Source organism: Sarcophilus harrisii, chromosome 2 (genome assembly GCF_902635505.1).
Source record: "Sarcophilus harrisii chromosome 2, mSarHar1.11, whole genome shotgun sequence".
In the NCBI taxonomy this organism is placed as follows: Eukaryota; Metazoa; Chordata; class Mammalia; order Dasyuromorphia; family Dasyuridae; genus Sarcophilus; species Sarcophilus harrisii.
The window spans coordinates 592,254,354-592,279,080 of record NC_045427.1 but is presented as its reverse complement, the minus strand read 5'-3'; the positions used below and the strand labels follow the sequence as shown (position 1 = coordinate 592,279,080).

Genomic DNA, 24,727 nt, shown 5'->3' with positions numbered 1-24,727 from the left:
TCATTTTTGAAAGTGGAGAAGTGATGCCTGCTTCCAGTCTTTTCAGAAGAACTCTTAAAGTCTTTATAGAAAATAACGAAGCACTTGGTCATCTTTTCAGAAGGACGCTCTGTAAATGCCAGTGACCACGGCCATATTAATTGCTTAACCCAAACTGACTCTTGGCTGCTATGGAACTTCCAAAGGCCAATTTCAGCCCTAGGAAAACATGGAAGTGTCTAAAATATTCCCTCAAGGGGAAATCCTTTCAAAACAGACCAGAGGTTAAGAGTTTTGTTATCCTTCCTTGCACTGTTTTTTATAAAGAAAAAACATGTGAGTTGACAGGAATGGAAAGTGAACTGGATAGAGGAGAATGGGACTCCATAGATCATCTTCAGCTCTGAATAGAATAAGGACTTCATTTGAGAGGAAGAAAAGCAATGCAGAGAAGAGTAATAAAAAGTCTTTTCTGGGAAATCACAGTATTCTAGCGGCTAAATATAGTGTTTGTGAAGTCTCAAGGCTTGTACTTTTTCTCTTATTTTTTGGTCATCTGACTTCTACCAGGACTATCTCAAACAGGAGAGAGATATTCTCACTGAATATGGCCATGCTTTTCTTTCCCTCTTTTCCATTATACAGCTTGGCAACATGGGCCAGATGAGCTTTCCTTATCATGTAGTGTAGCATGTAAATGCTATAATTAGGAATCCTGAAATAATTAAAACTCAGTAACAGCTATCTTCACTATAGATTTTGCAAAGGGTACTTGTCTTAACATCAGTATATCTACCTTCAGCTAAGTCATTAATATATATTTTGACCAGCACAGCACTATTTCACTTTTGCCTTTGTATCTCTAGAACTTAACCCAGTGCCCTGCATTTAGTAAGTTCTTAAATAAACACATATCATTTGACTGACTGAAGGATAAGTCCAGGAATCTCTATCCTAGAGACTCTTTCACCTTGACTTCAGTTTGTTAATAGCCAGGCTTCGGATCTATTCACAATGAGTTTCAGACCCATTGAGCTCTATTATCATTTAGCATTCTTCATCTTATTTAGAAGCTTAGCATGAGTTTGTGCTGTTGAGTCATTTTCCATTGATGTCCAACTATCCACAACCTCATTTGGGATTTTCTTAGCAGAGTTACTGGAATGTTTTGCCATTTCCTTCTCTAGTTAGTTTTACAGATGAGGAACTGAGGCAGAGTAAAGTGACTTCCCAGAATCTTATAACTAGTAGGTAAGTGAGACCAGAATTGCACTCAGGAAGATGAGTCTTCTTGACTTTAGAACTTTCTCTACTATACTACCTAGCTTTCCCAGAAAACTTGAGAATCTTTGTAAAATATTTTGCTGAAGTCTAGGTCAGTTTTATGGCATCAAATTGAATAATTATGTACTTAAATATACTCCTCCAATCCACAAGCCTAGTCAGTCTGTCAAAAAATGAAATGAGATTAATTTTCCATGACCATCATGGTACAATAGAAAGGTACTAACAAGGGTCAGAAGGCTTGGGTTCAAATATCATTTCTGATATTGCTACCTATGTGAGCCTGGGCAAGCCATTTAATTTTCCTGGGCCTCAGTTTCCTCATCTGTGAAATAAAGGAGTTGGATGAGAGATCTCTGGGGGTTTTTGTGATCACCATTTTTTGAGATGTTCATTGTTCAGATGTTTAATATGCATTCTATGGTTTTGTGTATAAAGTCCTGTTCATCATTGCCAGTGGTTTCACCATTGCAGTTGTCAGTTCTTTTCAGTGTCCTAGAGACTTAAATTCATCATAGACAATGAGCTGTTTTCTTATCACTTTACTTTTATTGGATTCTATTTCCTCTTTGCCCTTTTTGTTGTTGTTCTATACTGTCTAATCTAAAGAAAAATCAGAAGCTAAATTAGAGTTGAATAGTTCTACTTTTTCTGTGTCACCTAATATTATTGTTTATTCTAAGCCAAGTAATTGCCCTATTCCTTTCTTTGCTCTTTTTCTTTTATGAGTATGGGGGCATACTTATCACCATTTTTGATCATCCTTGGCAACATTTAATTATGAATATTAGTGATCTAGTCATTTTCCTAAAAAGAACTTTGCTTTGCTTTTTTGTATAGATTCTTCTTCACCTGTCCTACTATTATCATCTGTATGTGTCTTTTTTAATCAAAGTTTTATTCTATAGAATGTTTAATGAAATAATCGTTAAAGGTGATCACAACAGATAAGGTAGCTACTGTTATTTACATGAAATTGAAATGTTTCTCCACAAACGAAATACATCAAGGATAATAAGAGAAACTGTTAAATGGGGGAAATATTTACAATAACTAGCTGGAATATTCAGCTAAAAACCATTCTCAATGGGTAGTTGGTCAAAATGAACAAATAGTTCTCAAGTGGATTACACGGTATTAACAATAATATGTACTTTAAGAAACAACGAATATGATGCATAGAAACATGGAATGACACTGATGTAAAATAAAGTAGGCAAAGCCAAGAAACAACATACACAATGACTATAAAAATGTAAATGGAAAGAACAAAAACCACAAAACTATTGGAATTAATGTTGAAAATTTACAAATAACAAAATTGGCTCCAAATAAGAAATGAAAGAAACTTCCTCACTTCATTCTACTGTGCAGAGTGTGAGGGGAGTCCATAGGTTTAAAACATTGCTATAGATTAACAGGCTTTTTTGGTTTGAGGGGTTTTTTTTTTGTTGATCCCCCCATCTTCACTTCTTTTTCTTTTTTAATTTTTTATATGGGATGATATCTGGAAGAAGGGTGGAGAAGGAATGAAGGGGGAAATACAGGCTATGTAAAAACAAAATTTACTAAAATCACTAATATCACTAAAATTTATTTCTAAAATAATTGCACTATAACAGTGATGCCATTTGGTAGGAGCCAAGTAAATTATATCAAACTGCTTGTTTCTGCACTTCACACCACTGTAATGGTGTACCTTTAGTGCTTGTGTCTAGTTTTATATATTTTATATTTCTTTCTCCACTATCTCTTAATCCTAATTAAGAAAAATTGGCAGCCATCTCTTCTTTCCTACCCTTTCTAATTTGATACTTCTGCCATGGGCAGCAACTATAATTCTGAACCTTGTAATGTTTGCAAACTTAAAGAGGATTGCTTTGTTTTGTTTTCTTTTTCCTCCTTAACCTTGCATAATAAATTCAGGCAAAGAGATCCACTTGGTTTTCTTAGTTATCTGCTATTCTCATTTTTTGGATTGAGAGCAGAATTATAGGTAAAACTCCCTATCTGTCTCAGAGAGCTTCCTCACAAAGTGCTAAAGTGTTTTTCTTACACTGAACAGAGAGGATGGTTGCTTTGCAATCTTTTCTGACTCAGGTTGAAATGTTGGCAGGGATCCTTCATTTTTTTTTATTTCCCTGTGTTTTGTGAGACCCAACTGAGGCAATGGGACAAGTGGAAAGATGAGCTATGTTCCTGAAGCCATTTTGCAAAGCATTTAGTTTTTCTTTTCATATGGGCATTAAAAATAAAAATGTCTTAACTACCTCTGATACAAGCCTTTGCTAATTACTAGAGGAGGAAGCTATGCCTGGTGTTGAACAATTTCAGATATGGTCCTATTATTTTGAAAGGTTACCCATGTCCTTACCCATGGTATTTCTGGTGCTGACAACCATGCATTCTTCCCCGGGGGATAATATTCAGGCAGCTTTGGCTGCCAGAAAAGAACATTAGCACATAATTCTTCTTCTGCTTCCCTTCACTTACTCCGCCTCCAATTTCAACAGTAAAATGTGTTAAAGAAAAAAAAATCAGGGGCCACATTGGCATATTATGGTACATAAAGCACATTAGTAACAATAAATAGAACATAAATCCCTTGGGCAGGTACTTGTTAAGCACTGGATTTTATATAATACCTCAGTGCTTAGAAAAGATGTAATAATATATATTTATATAATTGATGGATGAATCCTCTGATTTATTAATATAGCATGAATTTTAATGTGATAATTATCAGGTGACATCACTCATGTCACCACAAAAGCACATCTCTCTCTTTAACATCCCCAACTTTGATTGTATCTGTTTTTCAACAAAACATTTATTAAGTACCTACTATGTGTCAGGCACACTGATTAATGAAGACTTATTTCAGTGGGCCAGGAAGGATATGGAAATCACTTTAAAAAAAAAAAAAGAATCCTATTATTATTAATCTTTAGTCTTTACATCATATTCCTTTCCAAATATATTTCTCTGACCCTCTCTCCCCAATAAGTTATTCTTGTAATAAAGATTAAAAATAAAGAAGGAATAAATCAGCAAAACTAGTGAACATATCAATGACATCTGATTATATATGCAGTATTCCATATCTAGAATCACTCCCCTTCTGTAATGAAGGGAGGGAGGGAAAGAGCTTTGAAGTGCTCAACCTTTATACTCAAAGTCATAGACTGTGAGAACTAGGATTAGGAAGAAAAATCATAGAATTTAGCAAAATTTCAAGGCATTTAGTCCAAGAATTGTTTAATCTGGGGTCTATGAACTTGTTATTGTTAACAGTATTTACATTCTAATAACTTTTTTTTATTTTTTATTTTTTATTTATTTAATAGCCTTTTATTTACAGGTTACATGTATGGGTAACTTTACAGCATTAACAATTGCCAAACCTCTTGTTCCAATTTTTCACCTCTTACCTCCCACTCCCTCCCCCCAGATGGCAGGATGACCAGTAGATGTTAAATATATTAAAATATAAATTAGATACACAATAAGTATACAGGACCAAACCATTATTTTGCTGTACAAAAAGAATCAGACTCTGAAATCTAATAACTTTGTTTCAGTATAATTGGGGTTTTTTTTGTAGTCTATATGTGTTATTTTTATGCATTTTAAATTACTATTCTGAAAAGGAGTCTCTGGGTATTATAAAATTGCCAGAAGAGTCTGAGACACACTCACATCCACACCCACACCCACACCCAAAAAGCTGAATAAGTGGGTAAGTTGTGGTCTGAGATTCAGAAGATTTAATTAATCATCCCCAACTACCTTGCCAGGTATATGTTATTCAGTACCTACTTCCTTTAAAAGATAGAATCTCATAAAAATTTTAAGAAATTAAATTTTGCAGTTGAGGAAATAATCCAGGCTTTCTTTAAACTTTCTTACCCTCTCTTAGAGAGTTTGTACTACACAGTTCAGGACTCTTAGAAGAGAGACAATCTTATTTTTATAAAGAGAGAACAGAGAAACAAAGCTCTCACAAAGTAACACTGAGGAAGAATGGGAAGAACTATTGCTTCTCAGTATAAGCCCACAGTAGGCAACTTTAGGGGAGGGGCTAGTACCCATTTATAAACCTTTATAGGGATTCTTCAGTCTTCTACTGGGTTTAGGTTAGAGGTGTCAGGGTAGATTTTATAGGTCTAACATAGTTCTCATAATTATTGTCTTGCTGAGATTTCCCCCTCTTTCAGTAAGAAAGGCCCTAGTTTTATGGAATATCTGCCTTCCTCTAATAGGCTAGTGTTATTTCTTAGCAGACTGTCCCATCCTCCCCACAGAGCAGGAGACGACAAAGTAGATTCGGAAATTCCTGAACATTGGGAAGTCGACTCTAATGCAATTACCTGAAATAAAAGAAGGGGTCAGATAATAAGGGGCAAAGGTTTTTCCTTTTAAAATAAAGGGAGGGGTAAACAGAACCAGCTGCCCTTCCAAACACCCAACTCTCCTCATTAAGTATTTTAAAAGGCTAATAGGCACAAGTGGCTAATTATGTTGAAATCCAGAGGACTTGGTCTCCTCATCAGATCTCAGCTGGCTGGGAAACTAGAGAGGTAGAATCTTTTCCTAGACCAAAAGAACCTTACTGGCTGAATTGGAACCTAGGAATAAGTAGATGGATTGGAAGATTTCAATATGGTAATCCATAGCATATCTCACATAGTATTAAAAAAAACCTCATAATCTCAAGTCAGAGACCTTGACTCCAATATCCACCTTGATCTTTATTACGTATGTGACCTTGGACAACATTTAGTTGATATCATTCTTTGTTTTCTCATCTGTAAAGTGAAGGGGCACCTCTGATTTCTCTTCTTAACTCTTTAATCCCATGTCACTTTGTGACAGATTGACAGACCTCTTAGCGACAGTGGTGAATAATGGGTGCATTACTGGAGGAAGTGGAATGGTTCATTTTAAAAGTTAGAATGGTTATTAATGAGGGAAAAGAAAAAAGCTGAATAAGTGGGTAAGTTGTGGTCTAAGATTCAGAAGGTTTAATTAATCATCCCCAATTACCTTGCCAGGTATATGTTATTCAGTACCTACTTCCTTTAAAAGATAGAATCTCATAAAAATTTTAAGAAATTAAATAGCTACTAGCATAGCACAAGCGTTTTAAGTATATAAAATTTCAATCATTTCATAATGAAAGTTTCTACAATTAAGATGACAAAACCAGTAAGAATTTCTCTTTTTTCTTTGTTATCAAGAATTTATTTTTTTTTCTTCTTCCCCCTTCCCCCCCCCCATCCCTTGAGAGTCAGAAGAGAGAGTAGGCAAAATAAATAGCTACATTGATCATGTCCAAAATATGGGTCTCATTCTACATAGTCTAGTTCTTCATCTCTTTCTTGTGTGGTAGTCAGCATGTTTTATTATTGGTACTCTAGAATCATAATTTTTCCTGGTTTTGCTTATTTCACTCTGAATTAATCTTCTCAGGTTTCTTCTCCTTTTTCTCCTCTTTTTTGTTGTTGTTTGATTGGGTTTTTTTGTTTTGTTGTTTTTTGGAAATTTTATTTTATTATGACAGTTTGGCAGCTTCTATATAATTCTATATATTTTATGGACTAAGGTTGCAAAATTACTTCATTAGGCCATGGAAGTTGGAAGTAGAAATATAAGTATATGTTTTTGTTTTGTTTTGTTTTCAGAAAAATCTCAGAAGGAAAATTGTAGTTAGAATGCAAGAGATCCGTTGGAATAGAACTGTAGGTTTTCTTAGTTAAAACAAATGATCATGAACTGTGTGTGTGGGGGGGTGTATTTATGGTCCCCCGTGCTATATTTTATCTAATTTTTTTTTCTATTCTAGTTACTACATTGATGGCCGAGTAGTCAAGGTGATGGACTTCCTGAAAACCCGTCTTTTAGACACACTCTCTGACCAGATTAGGAAAATTCAGAAAGTGAGTAAAAGGTATATTGGAATAAAGATAAGTGAGCCTCTGGCTGAGGCATGGGAAAGTGGTCACTGTGTCATATTTGCATAACAAGGGCAGAACAATGTGAGAAGGGAAGGAACCCTAACACCATCCTCATGGGAAATTGACCTTGAAAGAGACTCCTGCCAGGCCCCACTGGGGGTATTTTGGGTTGGGGGAGATATTTGAAGATATTTGTTGTGATTTTAGTATTTGAGATGCTCAGAGTTTATGGTAATTAACAAACCTTCCTCAATGAACAAACGAATGGCATATATTCCATAATGAAGTCTTTTGACAAAAATTGTGATTTGAAATGTGTATTCCATTAATTCAGCAGACATTTATTAAGCATCTACCTTGTATAGAGAACTGTGGTAAACACTTAGGAAATTATAAAATTTAGCAAAAACTCTGGTCTCTTCCCCTTAGGATTTTAAAATATATAGGGAGATAAATTACAAACACAGATAACAATAGCTCACAATATTAACTGAAACCACATTAGAGAGTTGCAAAACAAAGTACTTTTTGAGTTTTGAAGAAGGAGGCTGTTGCCTCAAAGTTTTGCTCTTGGTTTTGTCTCCATGTCAGTCTTTGACTAAGAAATCAAGTATTTCTTATAAATAAGTGGTGTGACTAAAAATAGTTTGTAATTTAAAAGTGCTGTTTTATTGCATGCCATTGACTTATATTGTCAGAATATACCCCCTCCCCTTTTTTTTCTTAAGCTGTAAAATCGCGTGCCTGCAACATACCTGGATTGCTACTAGATGGGGCTCCTGCAACTTTGGGAGTCAAAATCAAGAAAAGATTCATTCTCTTCTGGGAAATATATCTCTAAATTTAGTATACAGTTTACTTTCTTAGGTCAGCGAGGTGTCAGAGTGCATAGAGTATCAGGCCTACAGTAAGGAAAGTATCTCCTTGAGTACAAATCTAGTCTTAAATATTTATTAACTATGACCTTGCAAATTAATCCTGTTTAACCCAATTTCTTCATCTTTAAAATGATCTGGAGAAGGAAATGGCAAACCATGTCAGAATATTTGCCATGAAAACCCCAGATGAAATCACAAAGAGGTGGAAACAAATGGACAACAATAGCTACTTTATTAAGCAAATTAAATGATTGAGAAAATAGAATTTTATAACTTGCATAGAATTAACTGTGGAAGGATATTCCATTTGGAGCCATAGTATAAAAAGATTTAAGATTTAGCTTCAGGAAGTACTCACTGTGAGTTATAATATTCATGGTTTATACTGATCATCAGAATAGGGATTTTTTTCTACTGCATGTAAACACAGACTGTTTTCTGAATATCAAATAAAAGATAGCATCCCATTCCATAAGCTTCTTCAATTTCATTCAACAATTGTCTAGTGTGTCCCAAACTGAAACAAACAAAATAATAGTCTCTTCCTTTTACTAGAAAATGCATGTCAATATAAGTAAATAAAAGATAATTTTATTTTTAAAAATGTTAACATTGTTACATAGTTATTTAAAAATTAAATAACATTGTTATTTAAAGCATTTAAAGTTCTTTAAAGCTCCAAATTCTATCCTCTTCCTCTTTCTGAGATGGTAAGGAATTCAACAGAGGTTATACCTATATAACTTTGTAAAACACTTCCATATTAGTTATTTTGTACAAGAAAACTCTAATAAAAGGAAAAAATGATGGAGTAAAAAATAGCATGCTTCAGTTTATGTTCAATTAATATTAGTTTGTTCTGTGGAGGCAGATAGTAAACTTCATTTTTAATTCTTTAGGATTGTCTTAGATCATTATATTGCTGAGAGCAGCTAAGTCATTCAGAGTTCTTTATCAAAAAATATTGCTATTACTGTTTACAACGTTTTCCTGGTTCTGTTCACTTGACTCTGCATCAGTTCATGTAAGTCTACTCAGGTTTTTCTGAAATAACCCTGCTTATCATTTCTTACAGTGTTGGTGTTTCTTTTTCTAAAACACAGCCAGGTGATAAAAGTTCAGATCTTTTATTGTGTCCTTCAATCTAGCCCGGTTAGCTCAGGCCTATCTCTCTGCTTGGTTCCAAGAGCTCTTGCAGCTTTGCCCTTGGCTTCTGCCTCTGCTTTCTTCTGCCTCCAGCCAGCACCAAGGTTCAAGATGCAATGAATCTCTCTTGCCTCAAAGATAGGGCTTGTAAGCTTTCTTCCAGAGTGCTCTGTCTCCGACCCCAATCGATGTTCCCCAGAAAACTCTCTCAAGAAAATTCCCTCAAGTAACTAACTCCAAGCTCTAAGAGCTTCCTGTTATATATGATCTCCCAAAGGTTAACTCCGCCTTCTGGAGGGAGAGGGATTCTGGGTTATCTCCCAGAGTGCTCTCTGGCCCTAAGGGAGGTGTGAATCCCGTGTTTCTTTCTAAATCCTGAACTCTCCCAAAAGTGTGAACTCCATTGAGTACTTAGATACTTATGAGCTCTCTAAAGGTATGAACACAAGCATTGTTTCCACCAGTATTAGCAACTTATCACCTTGTAAGGATTCGCTCTAAGGTGTGAACCAATAAGCACTGTATCAATTCTATTGAGTTAACACCAGGATTCTGACATCACCCTTGAGTTTTCACCTTGTTTCAAGTTGAGTTGACACTAGGATTCCAACATTACAGCATAGTAATATTCCATTATAAACATATACTCCAGCTTCTTTAGCTATTCTCCAATTGATGATCACCCCTTTGATTTCTAATTCTAAGCTACCACAAAAAGAGCTGTTATATTTTTGTACAAATAGGTCCTTTTCCCTTTGGGATATAGATATAGCAGTGATATTGCTGGATCATGAGGTCCTCACAGTTTTATTGTCCTATGGACATAGTTCCAAATTGCTCTCCAGAATGATTAGATTGGATTCACAATTAATTCCTTCAGCAGTGCATTAAGTATCCCAGTTTATATACATTCCCTCAAACATCCAACATTTTCTTTTTTTGTCATATTAGTTACTCTGTAAGTATAAAGTAGTATCTTAGAGTTGTTTTAATTTGTATTTCTTTGATCAACAATGATTTAGAGCATTTTTAATAAAACTATAGGTAGCTTTAATTTATTCATCTGAAAACTATCTATTCATATCCTTTGACCATTTATCAATTGGGGAATAACTTGTATTTTTATTAATTTGATTGCATTATCTATAATTATAAGAAATAAGGTATTTATCAGATATACTTTTTGCAAAAAAAATTTCCTCAGTTTTCTGTTTTCCTTATACTTTTGTTTTTTCTTTGCACAAGAACTTGTTAACTATATATATATATATATGTTATATATATATATATATATATATATATATAGTTATATTTTGTAATGCTCTCTTTATCTTCTTTGACCCTAAATTCTTCCTTTTCCACAAATCTAACAGGTAAACTCTTCTATGATCTCTTAATTTAATTAGGGTATCTGCCTTTATATGTAAATCATGTACTCATTTTGATCTTCTCTTGGTATACAGTATGAGTTGTTGGTCATCCTGCAACAGGGTTTTCCAGTTTTTCCAGTAGTTTTTGTCAAATAATGAGCTTTTGGTACAAAAGCTTTGCAGTTTATCATATACTAGATTACTATGATCATTTACCATAATGTAATTTGTATCTAATATGTTCCACTGATCCACCATTCTATTTCTTAGCCAGTACCAGACTGTTGTGATAATTATTTCTTTATAATACAATTCAAGATCTGGTATGGCTAGACCACTTTCTTTCACATTTTTATTTTCATTGATTCCCTTGACAGCCTTGAGCTTTCATTCTTCCAGTTGAACTATTATTTTTTTCCTAGTTGTATAAAATAATATTTGATAGTTGGATTGCCATGGCACTGAATAAATAGATTAATTTAGGAAGAATGGTCGTTTTTATTATATTGGCTCTGCCTACTCATGAGCATTTAATAGTTTTCCAATTGTTTAGATCTGACTTTATTTGTGTGAAAAGTATTTTATAATTATATTCATATAGTTCCTGGATTTATCTTGGCAGGTAGATTCCCAAGTATTTTATATTACCTAGTTATTTTAAATGGAATTTCTCTTTTTATTTCATGCTGCCAGACTTTGTGGCTAATATGTAGACATACAGATGATTTGTTGGTGTATTTTGTATCCTGCAATTTTGCTAAATTTTGTTAATATTTTCAAGTAGTTTTTTAGTTGATTCTCTAGGATTTTCCAACTACAACATCATATCATCTGCAAAAGAGTGATAAATTTCTTTCCTCATAGCCTATTACGATTCTTTTAATTTCTTTTTCTTCTCTTATTGCTATGGTTAACATTTCTAGTACATTACTAAATAACAGAGATGATAAAGGGAATTTTTACAATATTCTTGATTGTATTGTAAAGGCTTCTGAGTTATCCTTATCACAGATAATGCTTGTTGGTGGTTTAGATACATATTATTTATCATTTTAAAGTAAACTCCAATTTTTCTATGCTCTCTAGTGTTTTTAATAGGAGTGGGTGTATTTTATCAAAGGCTGTCTGCATCTATTGAGATAATCATATGATTTCTTTTGGTTTTATTATTGATATGATGAATCATGCTAATAATTTTCCTAATATTGAACCAGTTTTGCATTACTGGTATAAACCCTATCTAGTTACAGTGTATAAATCATTCTGATATAATGGCATAATATAATTGCTAGTCATTTATTTAAAAAAAATTTGCATCAATATGCATTAAGGAAATTGGTCTATAATTTTCTTTCTCTGTTTTGACTCTTCCTGGCTTGAATACCAGAACTAGAGTTGTATTATAAAAGGAATTTGATAGTACTACTTCTTTGCCTGTTTTCCCAAATAGTTTACATAATATTGGGATTAGTTGTTCTTTAAATGAATAGTTGGATTCGCTTGTGACTACATCTGAAGCTGGGGATTTTTTTTTAGGATGTCCATTGATGACTTATTCATTTTCTTTTTTCTAAGATTAGGTTATTTAAGTATTTTATTTCTTCTGTTAATGTAGATAATTTATATTTTTGTAGATATTCATCCATTTCATTTAGACTGTCAAATTTATTGGCATATTAATTGGGCAAATTAGTTCCTAACAATTGTCTTAATTTCCTCTTCATTAGTGATGAGTTAATTCCTTTCATTTTTGATTCCAGTAATTTGGTTTTCTTCTTTCCTATTTTAAATCAAATTAAGCAGTGGTTCAGCTATTTTTTTTTTAATAAAACCAGTTTCTAATTTTGCCTATTAGTTCAATGGTTTTCTTTTAATTTTATTAATTTTTCCTTCAATTTTCAAGATTTCCAATTTGGTGTTTAGTTGGGAATTTTAAATTTGTTCCTTTTTAAGCTTTTCTTTTTTAGTTGCTTACTTTGCATGCCTCATTCACTGATCTGCTTTTTCCCTATTTCACTGATATAAGCAATTAAAGATATATTTCCCCTTAAGTACTATTTTGGCTTCATTCCATAAATTTTGATATGTTGTCTCACTTGTCATTTTTTAATGAAATTATCATTTTTTTCTATGATGTGTTCTTTTATCCCCTGTATCTCTTTTAATTAGATCTATTTTTGCCTTTGTTTTGTCTGAGATCATGATTACTATCTATGCTTTCTTTGCCTCCACAGAAACAGAATAGATTCTGCCCAAGTTCTTATCTTTAACCTGTGTGTTTCTTTCTTCTTCAAATGAATTTCTTGTCAAAACATAGAATTCTGGTATTTAATTCATTCTGCTACTCATTTCTGCTTTATGGGTGAGTTCATACTACTTACATCTTTAATTCTGATAATTAACTGTGTATTTCCCTACATGATTTTATATTCTCTCTCTTCCTTTTTTGCCTTTCACACTTTCCCTCCTCACAAGTGTTTTACTTCTGATCATCACTTTTCCCAATACACCCTTCCTTTTATTAGTCCTTCATCCCCGTCTATTATTCCTGTCCCTTTTTATTTCTCTATAGTGTTTAAGATAGGTTTCTATCTTATTGTATGTTATTCCCCTTGAGCCAATTTTGATGAGAGTACAGTTTTAAGCTTTGCCTGCCACCACCATCATCTGTCTTCCCCTCCATTATAATAGTCTTTTTCATGTTTCTTTTATGTGGATAATTTACCCCATTCCATCTCTCCTCTCCTTTTTCTAGTGCAGTTTTCTTTTTCACTTCTTTATTTTTGGAGTATCATCCCATCAAGTTAACTTTATATTCACACCCTTTGTGTACATATATCCTTTCTAAATGCCATTGTAGAATAAAATTGTTGAGTTACAAATATTAACTTGTCATATAGAAATATAAAAGAGTTTAAACATTGAATTTCTCATGTTTTCTCTTTCTTGTTTCTTTTTTTTTTCTTTTTTTTTTTTTTTTTTTTTACCTTTTTATGTTTCCCTTGTCTTGTTTTTGGAGGTCAAATTTTTATTCAGCTCTGGTCTTATTAGAAATGCTTGATAGTCCTGTTTTAATTAAATATCCTTTTTTTTCTCTGAAAGATTAATATTCAGTTTTTCTGGATAGGTGATTCTTGGTTTTAATCTTAGCTCCTCTGGTTTCTGGTATATCACATTCCAAGCTCAGTGGTTCTTTATTGTGAAAGTTGCCAAATCCTGTGTAATCCTAATTGCAGCTTCACAATATTTGAATTTTTTTTTATGGCTGCTTTAATACTTTCTCCTTGATCTGTGACTCTGAAATTTGGCTATGATGTTCCTGGGAATTTTTTCATTTGGGAATCTCTTTCAGGCAGTGATCAATGAATTCTTTCAATTTCTGTTTTGCTCTCTAATATAATTCTAATAAGATATTATATATATTACATATATAATATATATAATTCTAATAATAATATAATTCTAATATATTAGGAGTATTTTCTTTGATACTATCTTGAAAGATGTTGTCCAGGATTTTATTTTTAAATTATGTATGTCAGATAGTCCAATAATTCTTATATTATCTCTCCTCCATTTGTTTTCTAGGCTAGTAGTTTTTCCAATGAGAAACTTCACATTTTCTTCTTCTTTTTTTTTAAATCATATTTTGATGCCATATAAGAGTTGTGAGTTTCCACTTATTCAATTCTAATTTTTAAGGAATTATTATTTTCTTCAGTGTGCTTTTGTACTTCTTTTTCCATTTGGCCAATTCTGAGTTATTTTCCTTGATAAATTTTTGTATATCTACTCCCATACTATTGCCTCTTTTTTCATGATTCTTATGCATAAAAACTCATTTCTTTTTGCAGTTTTTCTTTTGCTCCTCTAATTTACTTTTGCACATTCTTTTTGAGCTTTTTTATGAATTCTTTTGGGGTCTGACATCAATTTACATTTTTCTTTGAGGCTCCATATGTAGCCATTTTGATACTGGTATTTTTTTTTAAGTTTATGCCTTGATCCTCCCTATCATCATAGTACCTTTGTATAATCACACTATTTTTTGTTTGTTTTTTTGCTCACTTTTTTTTCTGTGTTTTTTGTGACATGGTGTTTTTGTGTAAGAGTTGAACTTTAGTTCTATACTGTCCCAAGCTTTTTGTGTCAGGGCTCTGGGACTTGCTCCTGACTTTCAACAGGCTTCAGAGCTTAGCTGCTTGATTTCTCTGAAGGGTAGACTTCCTTTTTGGTTTATACTGGGAGACAGGGGTGGAGGGTTTGTAGTCTCCCAGTTAGCTTCCTCTGGTTTAGAGTTTAGCTCACTAGCCTGCTCCAGGAGTGGAGCTTTGCTGCTGGGTTGTTATAGTAACAGGATCTTTCTTATTGTTGGCCCTGGAGGAGATGAAGAAAAGTGATACCTGAGAACCTTGAGGAAGCACAGTTTCTCTTCCATAGTGGGCACTGAGGAAATGTTTGTTGATTGATTCATCAAGATGGAAGCAAAAAGGGTATATATTCCAAGCATGGAAAATAGCCTATGGAGACAGTAGATGGAATAGCTAGTTTGGCACATGGAAGGGCTATCTGCAGAGATAGCCCACAACTAACTTGTGGAGGGTTTTCAATGGCAGAGTAAGATTTTTGAATTTTATTCTAGAGGTTAATAGAGGGAGCCAGGAGAGATTTTTGAGCAGCTAAGCCTGCTCAGACCTGTACTTTACAAAGAGAATTTTGAATATCCCTTCCAATATCGTGAAGTACTTGAATAAGCTCAAATACTGGGAAATATTTATTACAATACACAAATTTTAGAAGGCAGTAATCAGCAATAGAACATAAGTCTGTTACCCAGCTCAAACCCAATAGCATGGAGTTTACCAAATAACATTTTGCTCTGTTTTTTAGAACACCCTTGTAGAACCTTCTTCACAGTCACCTTGAGTTACTTCTGCCAGAATTTATCCAACAATAACATTGACAAAAGCCTCTTAATGTAGCATTAGCAACTTCACAGAAGCACTACTTCCATTAAGGGATTTGACAAAGGGATGTAGCCAAAAGGTTTATGAGGACAATTTTTATTCAAATGCTACTTTAATGAAAACATAGCTGGCTCATTCTCGGGTGTCATAAAATGTCTTATCTTTCTAGATGATAAATATGGTCCTATCTCTTTTTTATTCATAGGACTGTCATCTATGACTCTTTCAAAGAGGAATCTTAAGTGTCAATTATTCAAGACATTCAAAATGATTCATAATATGGTAGAATGAAAAGAGCACTGACTGTTATCAGAAGTCATGTGTTTCATTTCCAAGCTCTGTCACTAATTGTGTGACCTTGAAAGCTTACATAATGTCTCTAATAATCTTCACGAAATCTTTGTTTTCTATTTCCTCATCTGGAACATGATAGGATTAGATCTAGGTCTCTTCAGCTCTAGAACTGCTAACTGTTTATCCTGCATATTTCCTACTTCTGGGTCTTTGTCCCAGTAATACCCCACTGCTGGAAAGCATATCCTTCTCCACTTTACTTTCTAGAATATCTAGCTTCCTTCAAAGCATAATATAATTACTATTTTTCCATGCGTTCTTTTCTGATTTTCTTTTATCCCCGTTGTCAGTGTTCTGTATCTCTTGAAACTACATTGTATATATACTCTCTTTTTATTTATATGGATTTAGATGGCTACTGGGATCCCTTTCACTTCTAAAATTCTGTGATATTCTAAATCCATATAAATTTATAGTTGAAAAGAAATCCTTTTTACAATCCATGTGACAAATGGCCATTAACCTCTCTCTAAAGATCTCCAGTGAGTATATCTTTTAGAATGTGTGCCTAAGGAATGTTTATTTTAAAGGTGAACAATAACATAAAGGGCACAATTTCTTATTCAAACTAAAGAAACTTAAGACTTTCCTTTTCCTAAAATTAAACTAGAATTTTAACTAAACTTTACTAAAAATACAAACTTGGCAAAGAGCTTCTTTCAATCAAACCCTTTCCCTTTCCTTAAAATACCTATTTTCCTTTTCAATTTTATCTTTTTGGCTCAAAACATTTTCCAATAGCCCTGCCATGAAAGGCCTTACTGGAATTTAAGGATCAGCCACCAGAGAAATAGATTTTTCAAATTTGGGTTTAAACTGTTTTGCCTTTGTACCAACCAGTAGCTCAAAGATAAGTAGATTTTAAGATTGAGCTATGTAGAAAAAAAACTGACTGAGAAGTCAAAAGAGAAAGAAAATGTCTATTGCTTTTCTGTCCTGACTACAGATGGGGAGCCCTAGGCAGAAGCAGGTACTTCCTTTGGGACAGTAAAGAGGGAGGACACAGAACCTAGCTAGTTTTCACCAAGTAAAAGCACCCTTAGAGCAGAAAAGCAGCACTACAGAGAAAGTGGGGAGGAAGGCTCTAGATTCTAGGCATAGGATTATAATGCACCTCTCCTTTTCCCCCACACTAGAGCTTCACAGAATGTTAGAGAGAGAATGGAAGAAGGAAGCAGAAGGAGTACCACTAGAGGGTGTGTCCACTAGGAGGATCCTTCCAAAAAACTGTGAAAAAGCAGCTTCAAGATGGCAAGATGGCCTAGAACATTGGGATATTCCCCAGCACACTTCACATAATATGTAGATAGCACGATAGTCTTATGTTACCCATTCCACCTTTGGACAAATATCTGCTCAATAGAATATAATGTCAGTGAAAGCAAGGATTGTTTCATCTTTGCCTTTGTATCAGAGTTTAATAAATGTTTCTCAAATATTATGTGTTTTTTTTTAAACATTAAGTATTTTCCTTTAAAGGAAAATATCAAATAAATGTTTGGACTATAAGTAACCAACTAATCAGTGCCAAGTATTAAAACATACGTATCTCTTTTGTCCAACATGTTTACACATGGAGACCACCAAGATAACAGTTATTATAATAGGAGATTTTTGCCAGTTAAAAATAATTTTTAATTGATGGACCACTACAGCATTTCCATGGAAGGCAATGGCCCTAATTCCCCTCTGAAGCTGAATTAGAGGGCTATAACATGGTCTTTTTACAAATCTGGAAAGTTTACCTCCCTTCTCAACCCCTCCTCCCAAAAAAAATTCCCTTACCATTTTTTAAAACTTATCTTCCATTTATAAATCTCTTCCTCCTACTCTACACCATTGCAGCTCCAATCTAGGAAGAAGCTGGTCATCGTCTGACCATTACAGTACAAGGTCTGTAATCAAGTCTTTTAGAAAAAAAAACTGAGTTTCCCATGAGAACTATCAATTGGATCTCCTCAATTGGACTCCCATCAATTAGAGCCCCTGTTCATGTGAACATAATCCGATTCTTAAAGAAACTGCAAGTTTCCCATGAGAACAGCCTGTCAAGAAGATGCTGTGTCCTGCTATAGAACTAAAAATTTGGGTTTATAAATATCATAGACAGCTTCAACTTTCTTCCCTCTCCACTGACTCACCAGTCATTTCACAGTCACGTGTCTACATCTAAACACTGGGCAGACACAGACAGGCTGATGATCTGTAAACTACAAATTTTCCCAGATGACAAGAAATGATATGAAGTCATGGCAGTTGACCACTGATGCCTGGTCAGTCTTTTATAAGTTCACACAGGGCTTTCTGGCAGTCTTTTTCCAAACAATGCACGCTGACAGGATTAAAGGCAAAAACTACTTAATTTCCCTATCCCAGAAAATGTGTCCTGGATGTCAAACCTTACATGAGATTTTTTTTAAAAAATGTTTTTTTCCTTGATTCTTGTCAGTTGTCCTCATCAGAAGTCTTGGATTGGTGATTTTAATTCCAAAAGTTATCCATATTATCATTAAAGTCTGTGGGATTCAATTTCTTCATATGTCATAATAAGAGATTGGCCTGGATTTACTATTAATTAAGATCCATTCCAGCACTAAATCTGTGATGTTTACAGCGATTTCTATGAATTTTCAAACTAGGGATTGTTGCCTACATTTTGCAGATGAGGAAACTGAGGTTCAGAGAGATTAAATGATCTAAATAATCCTAAGAGTCCAGTGTTCTTTCTCCTACACCAGAACACCTCATGTCTAGTCCTGTACAATCAGAAATGCCCTTTTTTGTGTGCCTTCAAAAATTAGACAATAGGATTCCTTTTTAATTGAATCCTTGTAATGCAGGATTCCTTAAACTTTTTCTACTCACAGCTCTTTTTTCCTCTGAGACATCTTTACCATATAGATATATAAAACAGGTATACAGATCAAACATTTACTGATGATAAATAATACATTTATTTTAGAACAATTCTTTGTTGTATATATAATTTTACCATTTACTAAAGACAAAAGCAAATTTGGATATTATTGAGATGGTTGTGCTTTTTCACCTTTATATAAAGAATTATATCTTGGAGGAATATATAATACCATATGCTGTTACCAGGTTTTTTTGCAACCCCCATATTCAGTTATGTAACATCATATTGGATCATGACAGTTTGTAAAGATTCCAACATTAGCCAATCAGTGAGGTATGTAGTGGTACCTAAGATTTGGATTAATTTGCATGTCTTTTATCAATAGTGATTTAGAGCATTTTTTCACATGACTACAAATAGTTTTAATTTCTTCATCTGAAAATTATCAGTTCATAATCTTTAATTATCAGTTGGAGAATGACTTGTATTCTTACGAGTCAGTTCTCTATATATTTTAGTACCTTTGGACGTAAAAATTGCTTTCCTTCTAATCTTGTCTGCATTGATTTTGTTTGTTCAAAATCTTTTTAACTTACTATTATCAGAATTATCCATTTGCATTCTATAATGTGCTCTAATTCTTGTTTGGCCACAAATTCCTTCTTTGTCCACAGATCTGAGAGGTAAACTATCCTTTGTTCCTCTAATTTGCTTATAATTATCACTCTTTATGTCTAAATTATGAACCCATTTTGACCTTATCTTGGCATATGATGTTAGATGTGGATCACTGCTTAGTTTCTGCCATACTAATTTCCAATTTTCCCAGCAATTATTGTGATTCACAGTTTAAAAAGCTTTGCTCTAATGTATTCCCAAGGCTATTTACTACCTTGCCTTTGAGTATATTTGGAGGGTATAACAATATACACTGTGATTACTGCTGGTTCTCTTCTTTCCTTGAAAGGAAGCAGGAACATTTCTGAGCAAGCAAGCTTTCTCAGCCTTTAGAACTAGAAATCCCTTTTAAATTAACTGGTTCCAGAACTTCACGTTCAAAGAACCTCTGCAGCTTTGGTGATAACTTTGAAGAGTTTTGGCTCTGGGTACTTGAGATCATTGGTATTTCTAGACTTTGTCTTTCCTGAAGAATCCTGGCATCTCACCTTACTCTATCACTCTGGTACTGGATGTTTACCTCATATTTGGGGCTATATACTCAAAGAAAACTGTCCCTGCCAGTCTCCATGCTTGAGTATTCTTTCTTCTGAGTATTCTATCAGGTAAGGATGATAAGAAGAAAATAAAACATATACGAACTTTTCCCCTTTCCTGCCATGAGATTTTATTTAGTTTTCCAGGTCTTCCTTAGCACAATGCCTGGTGCACAGTAAGTACTTAATAAATGCTTATTGATCTTTTGGTTCAAAATCCAGTGTTCTCTTGCATCAAACTGCCTATTTAAAGATTAGCTGCTGTCTGGTTCTTCACACTGGAACACATCTACTTATGTAATTTAAAAAATCACATCTGACTTAGAATCATAGAATATTAGTCCAGAGACCTTAGAGATCAGTATTGTATCAATCATTTTTTTCATTATTTTTTTGAGTGTATTTCATTGGATCCTTACTCATTACTCAGAAAGTTCTTGCAAAAACTTGTGGCTACATATTAGAACATTTTGCTAGGATATTCATCCAAAAGTATATTTTCTTTGGTTATATAATGCATATTGTCTTTCTCAATGACAAGTGTTTGTTCCAGCATAATTTGGGGAAGCTACATCAACAATATGTTCATCAACAGAGCAGATTCTCCAGCTTTTTCCAACTGAAGAACTGTGTTTAATTTCTTCAATCTTTCCAGTGCCTAAAGAGATGGAGGGAGCACAGGGAGTAAGGGTAAGATAGGAGAGATGAGAAAGACAGACCAATACACACACATACAGAAAAACCAGATTTTAAATTCTGGCGATAGAAGGTGAGTAGTGAGGAGTTGAGCATGGAGTCAGGAAAAACCTGAATTCAAATTCTGCCTCACACACTCACTAACTGTGGGACTCTGGGGAGGGGGGGTGGCGCTTGGTGGAGTATCATTACACTCATTTTGCAGGTGAGCAAACTGAGGCCCTGAGAATCCCATGGTTTCAAGGCCAGTTTTGATCATTACATCTTTCAGATATGATCATCCTAGATCATCTTCATTTCTAATTTTTTTCATTATTTCTCCCGATATCTTTACCTTGTGCTCCTTCATATGAATTGTCAATATTTTGTCAAATTCTAAAAAGAGTCATTTTTTATTAATGTGATTACAAAAGACTATCTGTAGATTTATTTAGGCAATACCATTTTTATTATATTGGTATGACCCAGTCACAAATGTTTAATCTCTGTCAAGTTACTTAAAATCTCCCTTGTTTCTATAATTGGAATTTTGTAGCTTTGTTTAAGCCCTGTGTATCCTGATCAATTAGTTCCCAGACAGTTTATTCATTGGTCATTGTTTTGAGTAGAATTTTTACACTCCCTTCCACCTGCATTTTTTTAGTAATATATAAAAATGTTTATGAGTTTTCTGTGCACATTTCATATCCTATTTTGCTGAAATTACTGCCTTAGTTTTTTCTTACTTCTCTAGAGTTTTCTAAATAAACTACCATGCTATCTTCAGTTAGGAATGATTTTGCCTCTTTTTGGCCAATGCTTACTTACTCTTTTAATTTTTTTCTTTTTTTATTGCTGTAGTAGCATTTTTTAGTAATATATATATATATATTTATATATATATATATATATAATATATTAAAAAAATAACACTTGGTAATAGGTAAAAGGTTTTATTCAAGTTAAAACAGGGCCATGGAAGTAGGAAGATAGTTCAATGGATATAACACTAGGCCAGGAGTCAGGAGGATTGAATTCTAATGTGACCTCAGATACTCACTGGCTTAGCTGTGTACCCTTGGTAAGTCATTTAATCACAATTGCCTCCAAAAAAATTAAGGAAGGGATATACCTTCAGAAAACAGGTCCTGCCTTCTGGAAACATTTCTAGGATGGTCCCAGAAAGAAACTGTATCCACTTTCTAGGAATCTTCATAACTTAAATTTGGAGCTATTTCATGAGTAGACTGTCTAGTTTTCAGTCAGTTTTTTGGCTATGGTAACCCATGAATCCAAGAAAACTACAAAATAACCTAGGTTTTATTCAACTCCTTTTGGCTATTACAATAGAAGTGGCAAAATGGTGGAAGGAAGGAGCTGGGAATATTAAGAATCACATAGTTTTAGAATTATATTATCTATATAAACATATATAGAGAGAGAATATAGAATATATATTATCTATATAAACATTGTTTATATATAAACATATAACTTTGTAACTGGTATGCTAAATGTTAGGACCTTATCCTGTGAACAGTGAGTAAACATATTGCTGTAATAATGGGCTCATGTCACTCTTGGAGATTCTGGTCATAAACAAAACCAAAACACAAAAGGAAGTTGCAAACTAAATGAAAGTATAAATCATAGGCTCTTTTTGAAGAGTCAGATAAAGAAATTAAATTGTTTCTTTTGTGCATCCAAAGGTAACAAGAAATATATTTTCCTGGGAGATTTGGTCACCTTGTATTATTTTGCTCATGGTAAACATCTGACAAGGAATCATCATAAAATAATTGTACCTTATACTTCTGAGAATGATGAGGAAGAAGAAAAATTATATGAATTTGAAAAGACAAAATAAACTAAATCAATATGTCATATTAATTTTTTTGAAAAAATTATATTGGTTCATTTTGTTTTGACAAAATCCCCTCCTACTATTCTCAAAAATATATAGTACCTTCTGTTTAAACAAATTTCTACAAAAGTATCAAGTAAAGCAATTGTGTTTAAGAAAACAACATTCCACATATACAACTTATCATTTTAACAACAACAATAACAGCAGGTAGCATTCGTATAGTACTTTATGATCTACAGAACACTACAAATATTACTTTAGTTTATCCTCACAATAACCCTGGGAGATAGATGCTATCATTATCCATTTTTATCGTTCAGGAAACTAAATGACTAAGTATTGAAACCAGATTTCAATTCAAGTCTTCCTGACTTCAGATCTGAGAGGAATCTTTAAAAACAACAACAACAACAACAAAACCCAGCAGTTATTTGGAACTAATATTTGATCTGTATTCCATTGTCTTTTCACGTTGCCTTCATTTATATTATTGTAGTCATTGTATATATTTTTCTTCTGAATTTGCTTTCTTTACTCTGTATCACTTCATACAAGTCTTTACATATTTTCCCAGATTCCTTATCTTTTTTTTACTGTGCAATCATATTTCTTTTTTCTAGTTTTTTTATCTGTAGTTTGTATTGAATGCGTACACATAGTAGTGTTTGATGTTTTTCTGTACTAGAGGTTTTAGGGTTGCCTACTATTGACAGCAAAACTTTATTATTAATTTAAAATATTAGTCATATTAGATATTGCTTATCTAAGCTACAATGCATAATCATGTGAGTCCCCAAAATATATTTTTAAGGTTTCAGCATTGAGATGGTTAAAAATATTTGCTTTCCTGAATGAGATCAGCTTACTTTAATATTAAGTTCTATTATCCAGAAATATGAATGATGTCTCAGGTTTTAGCTATTTTGAGTTACAAAAATTTTTACAAAAATTATATAAAAAGATCTTTTGAACTTAAAACAGTGCAATTAAACTCCCAATCCATATATCCCAATACTCAACTTACTTGTTATTTGGGTTTTGGTTTTTTTTTTGCTTTTTTGCCTTTTAATTTTAAGACTTTGAAATAACGAACATTTTCAACAGACGATCTTTAGAACTGCAGAATATTTGATATATACATAAATGAAACACAGCATTGAAAGTTATTCAAGTGATTATGTACTTTAAAAGTCTTTGGCATTAAGGAAAGCAAGGTAGCTAATGAAATATAACATTTTGTTGGACATTGAGGGAATGGGAAGTTCTGACTTTCTCCTGAATGTTATGAATGTCAATTTTTACTAATGACATCCCTAGAAGTTCTAATTCATCATTGTTCTGGCATGTGTCATTTACAATACAAAGTTAAATATGATGTCAAACACAAAGTCTCAGCAAATAATTTAGCTCTTAGAAGAAAGAAAAAAAAAACCCAACATTTATATTTAATAAAAGCCTTCTATGTGGCTGGCACTGTGCTAAGTGCTAAGAAAAGAAAAGGAAAAAAACAGCTTCTTCTCTCAAGGAACTTACATTCTAATGGGAGAAGACTACACAGAAGAGGGAACTCAAAGGGAGGAGGAACAAAGGTCCTTGGTGTTCCAGTATCATTTTGAAGACTAGAAACTAAGGAACTTTTGCAACAATAGAGAGAATATCAAAAATAGGAGGCAGCACAATTTCATGATATATCAATTATGGAATTAGGGAAATCTTATCACTGACTAAGGGAAATGTCCAAAAGTCACCAAAGTTCAGTTAGCAGGCTGAGATGAACAAGGCAGAATAAGAGTTTAAAGACAATTGAGGTTGTCTACAGGGAATTTCCACTTTATTGCCAGTATTGTAGTACTTATTGAAAATCTTTTGCTTGTGCTTGATGGGGCTGTTACATTTTGAAAGTGAATCTGCAGGAGTAAACAGAAACAGGAGTCCCAACTATGGTTTTGTGGCAACCACCATTCTCATATCTGCTCTTAGCACCCACTCCAAGCACTGCTACAGTGTAGAAATTAAATCTAGGCTTATTTACAAAAACATTTGTTATAACCATATACCACATTTTGTTTAGGAATTTCTCAAATCTATGGACATGTATTTTGTTTCTAGTTATTATAAAAAGTGCTGCCATGTGAGAATAATTTTGATAGCCCTATTCAATTTAGTTAGCATTTGT

At 33.4% G+C, this 24,727-nt stretch overlaps 1 protein-coding gene across 1 annotated transcript in view; it reads left to right on the top strand.

The window, feature by feature from the left end:
* Window positions 1-24,727, top strand: part of HPSE2 (heparanase 2 (inactive)) — a 677,809-nt gene that overhangs the window by 482,456 nt on the left and 170,626 nt on the right. Inside the window, exon 7 of the mRNA XM_031956226.1 lies at window positions 7,109-7,202. Coding sequence (XP_031812086.1) covers window positions 7,109-7,202 — 94 coding nt within the window. The remainder of the gene's footprint in view (window positions 1-7,108; window positions 7,203-24,727) is intronic.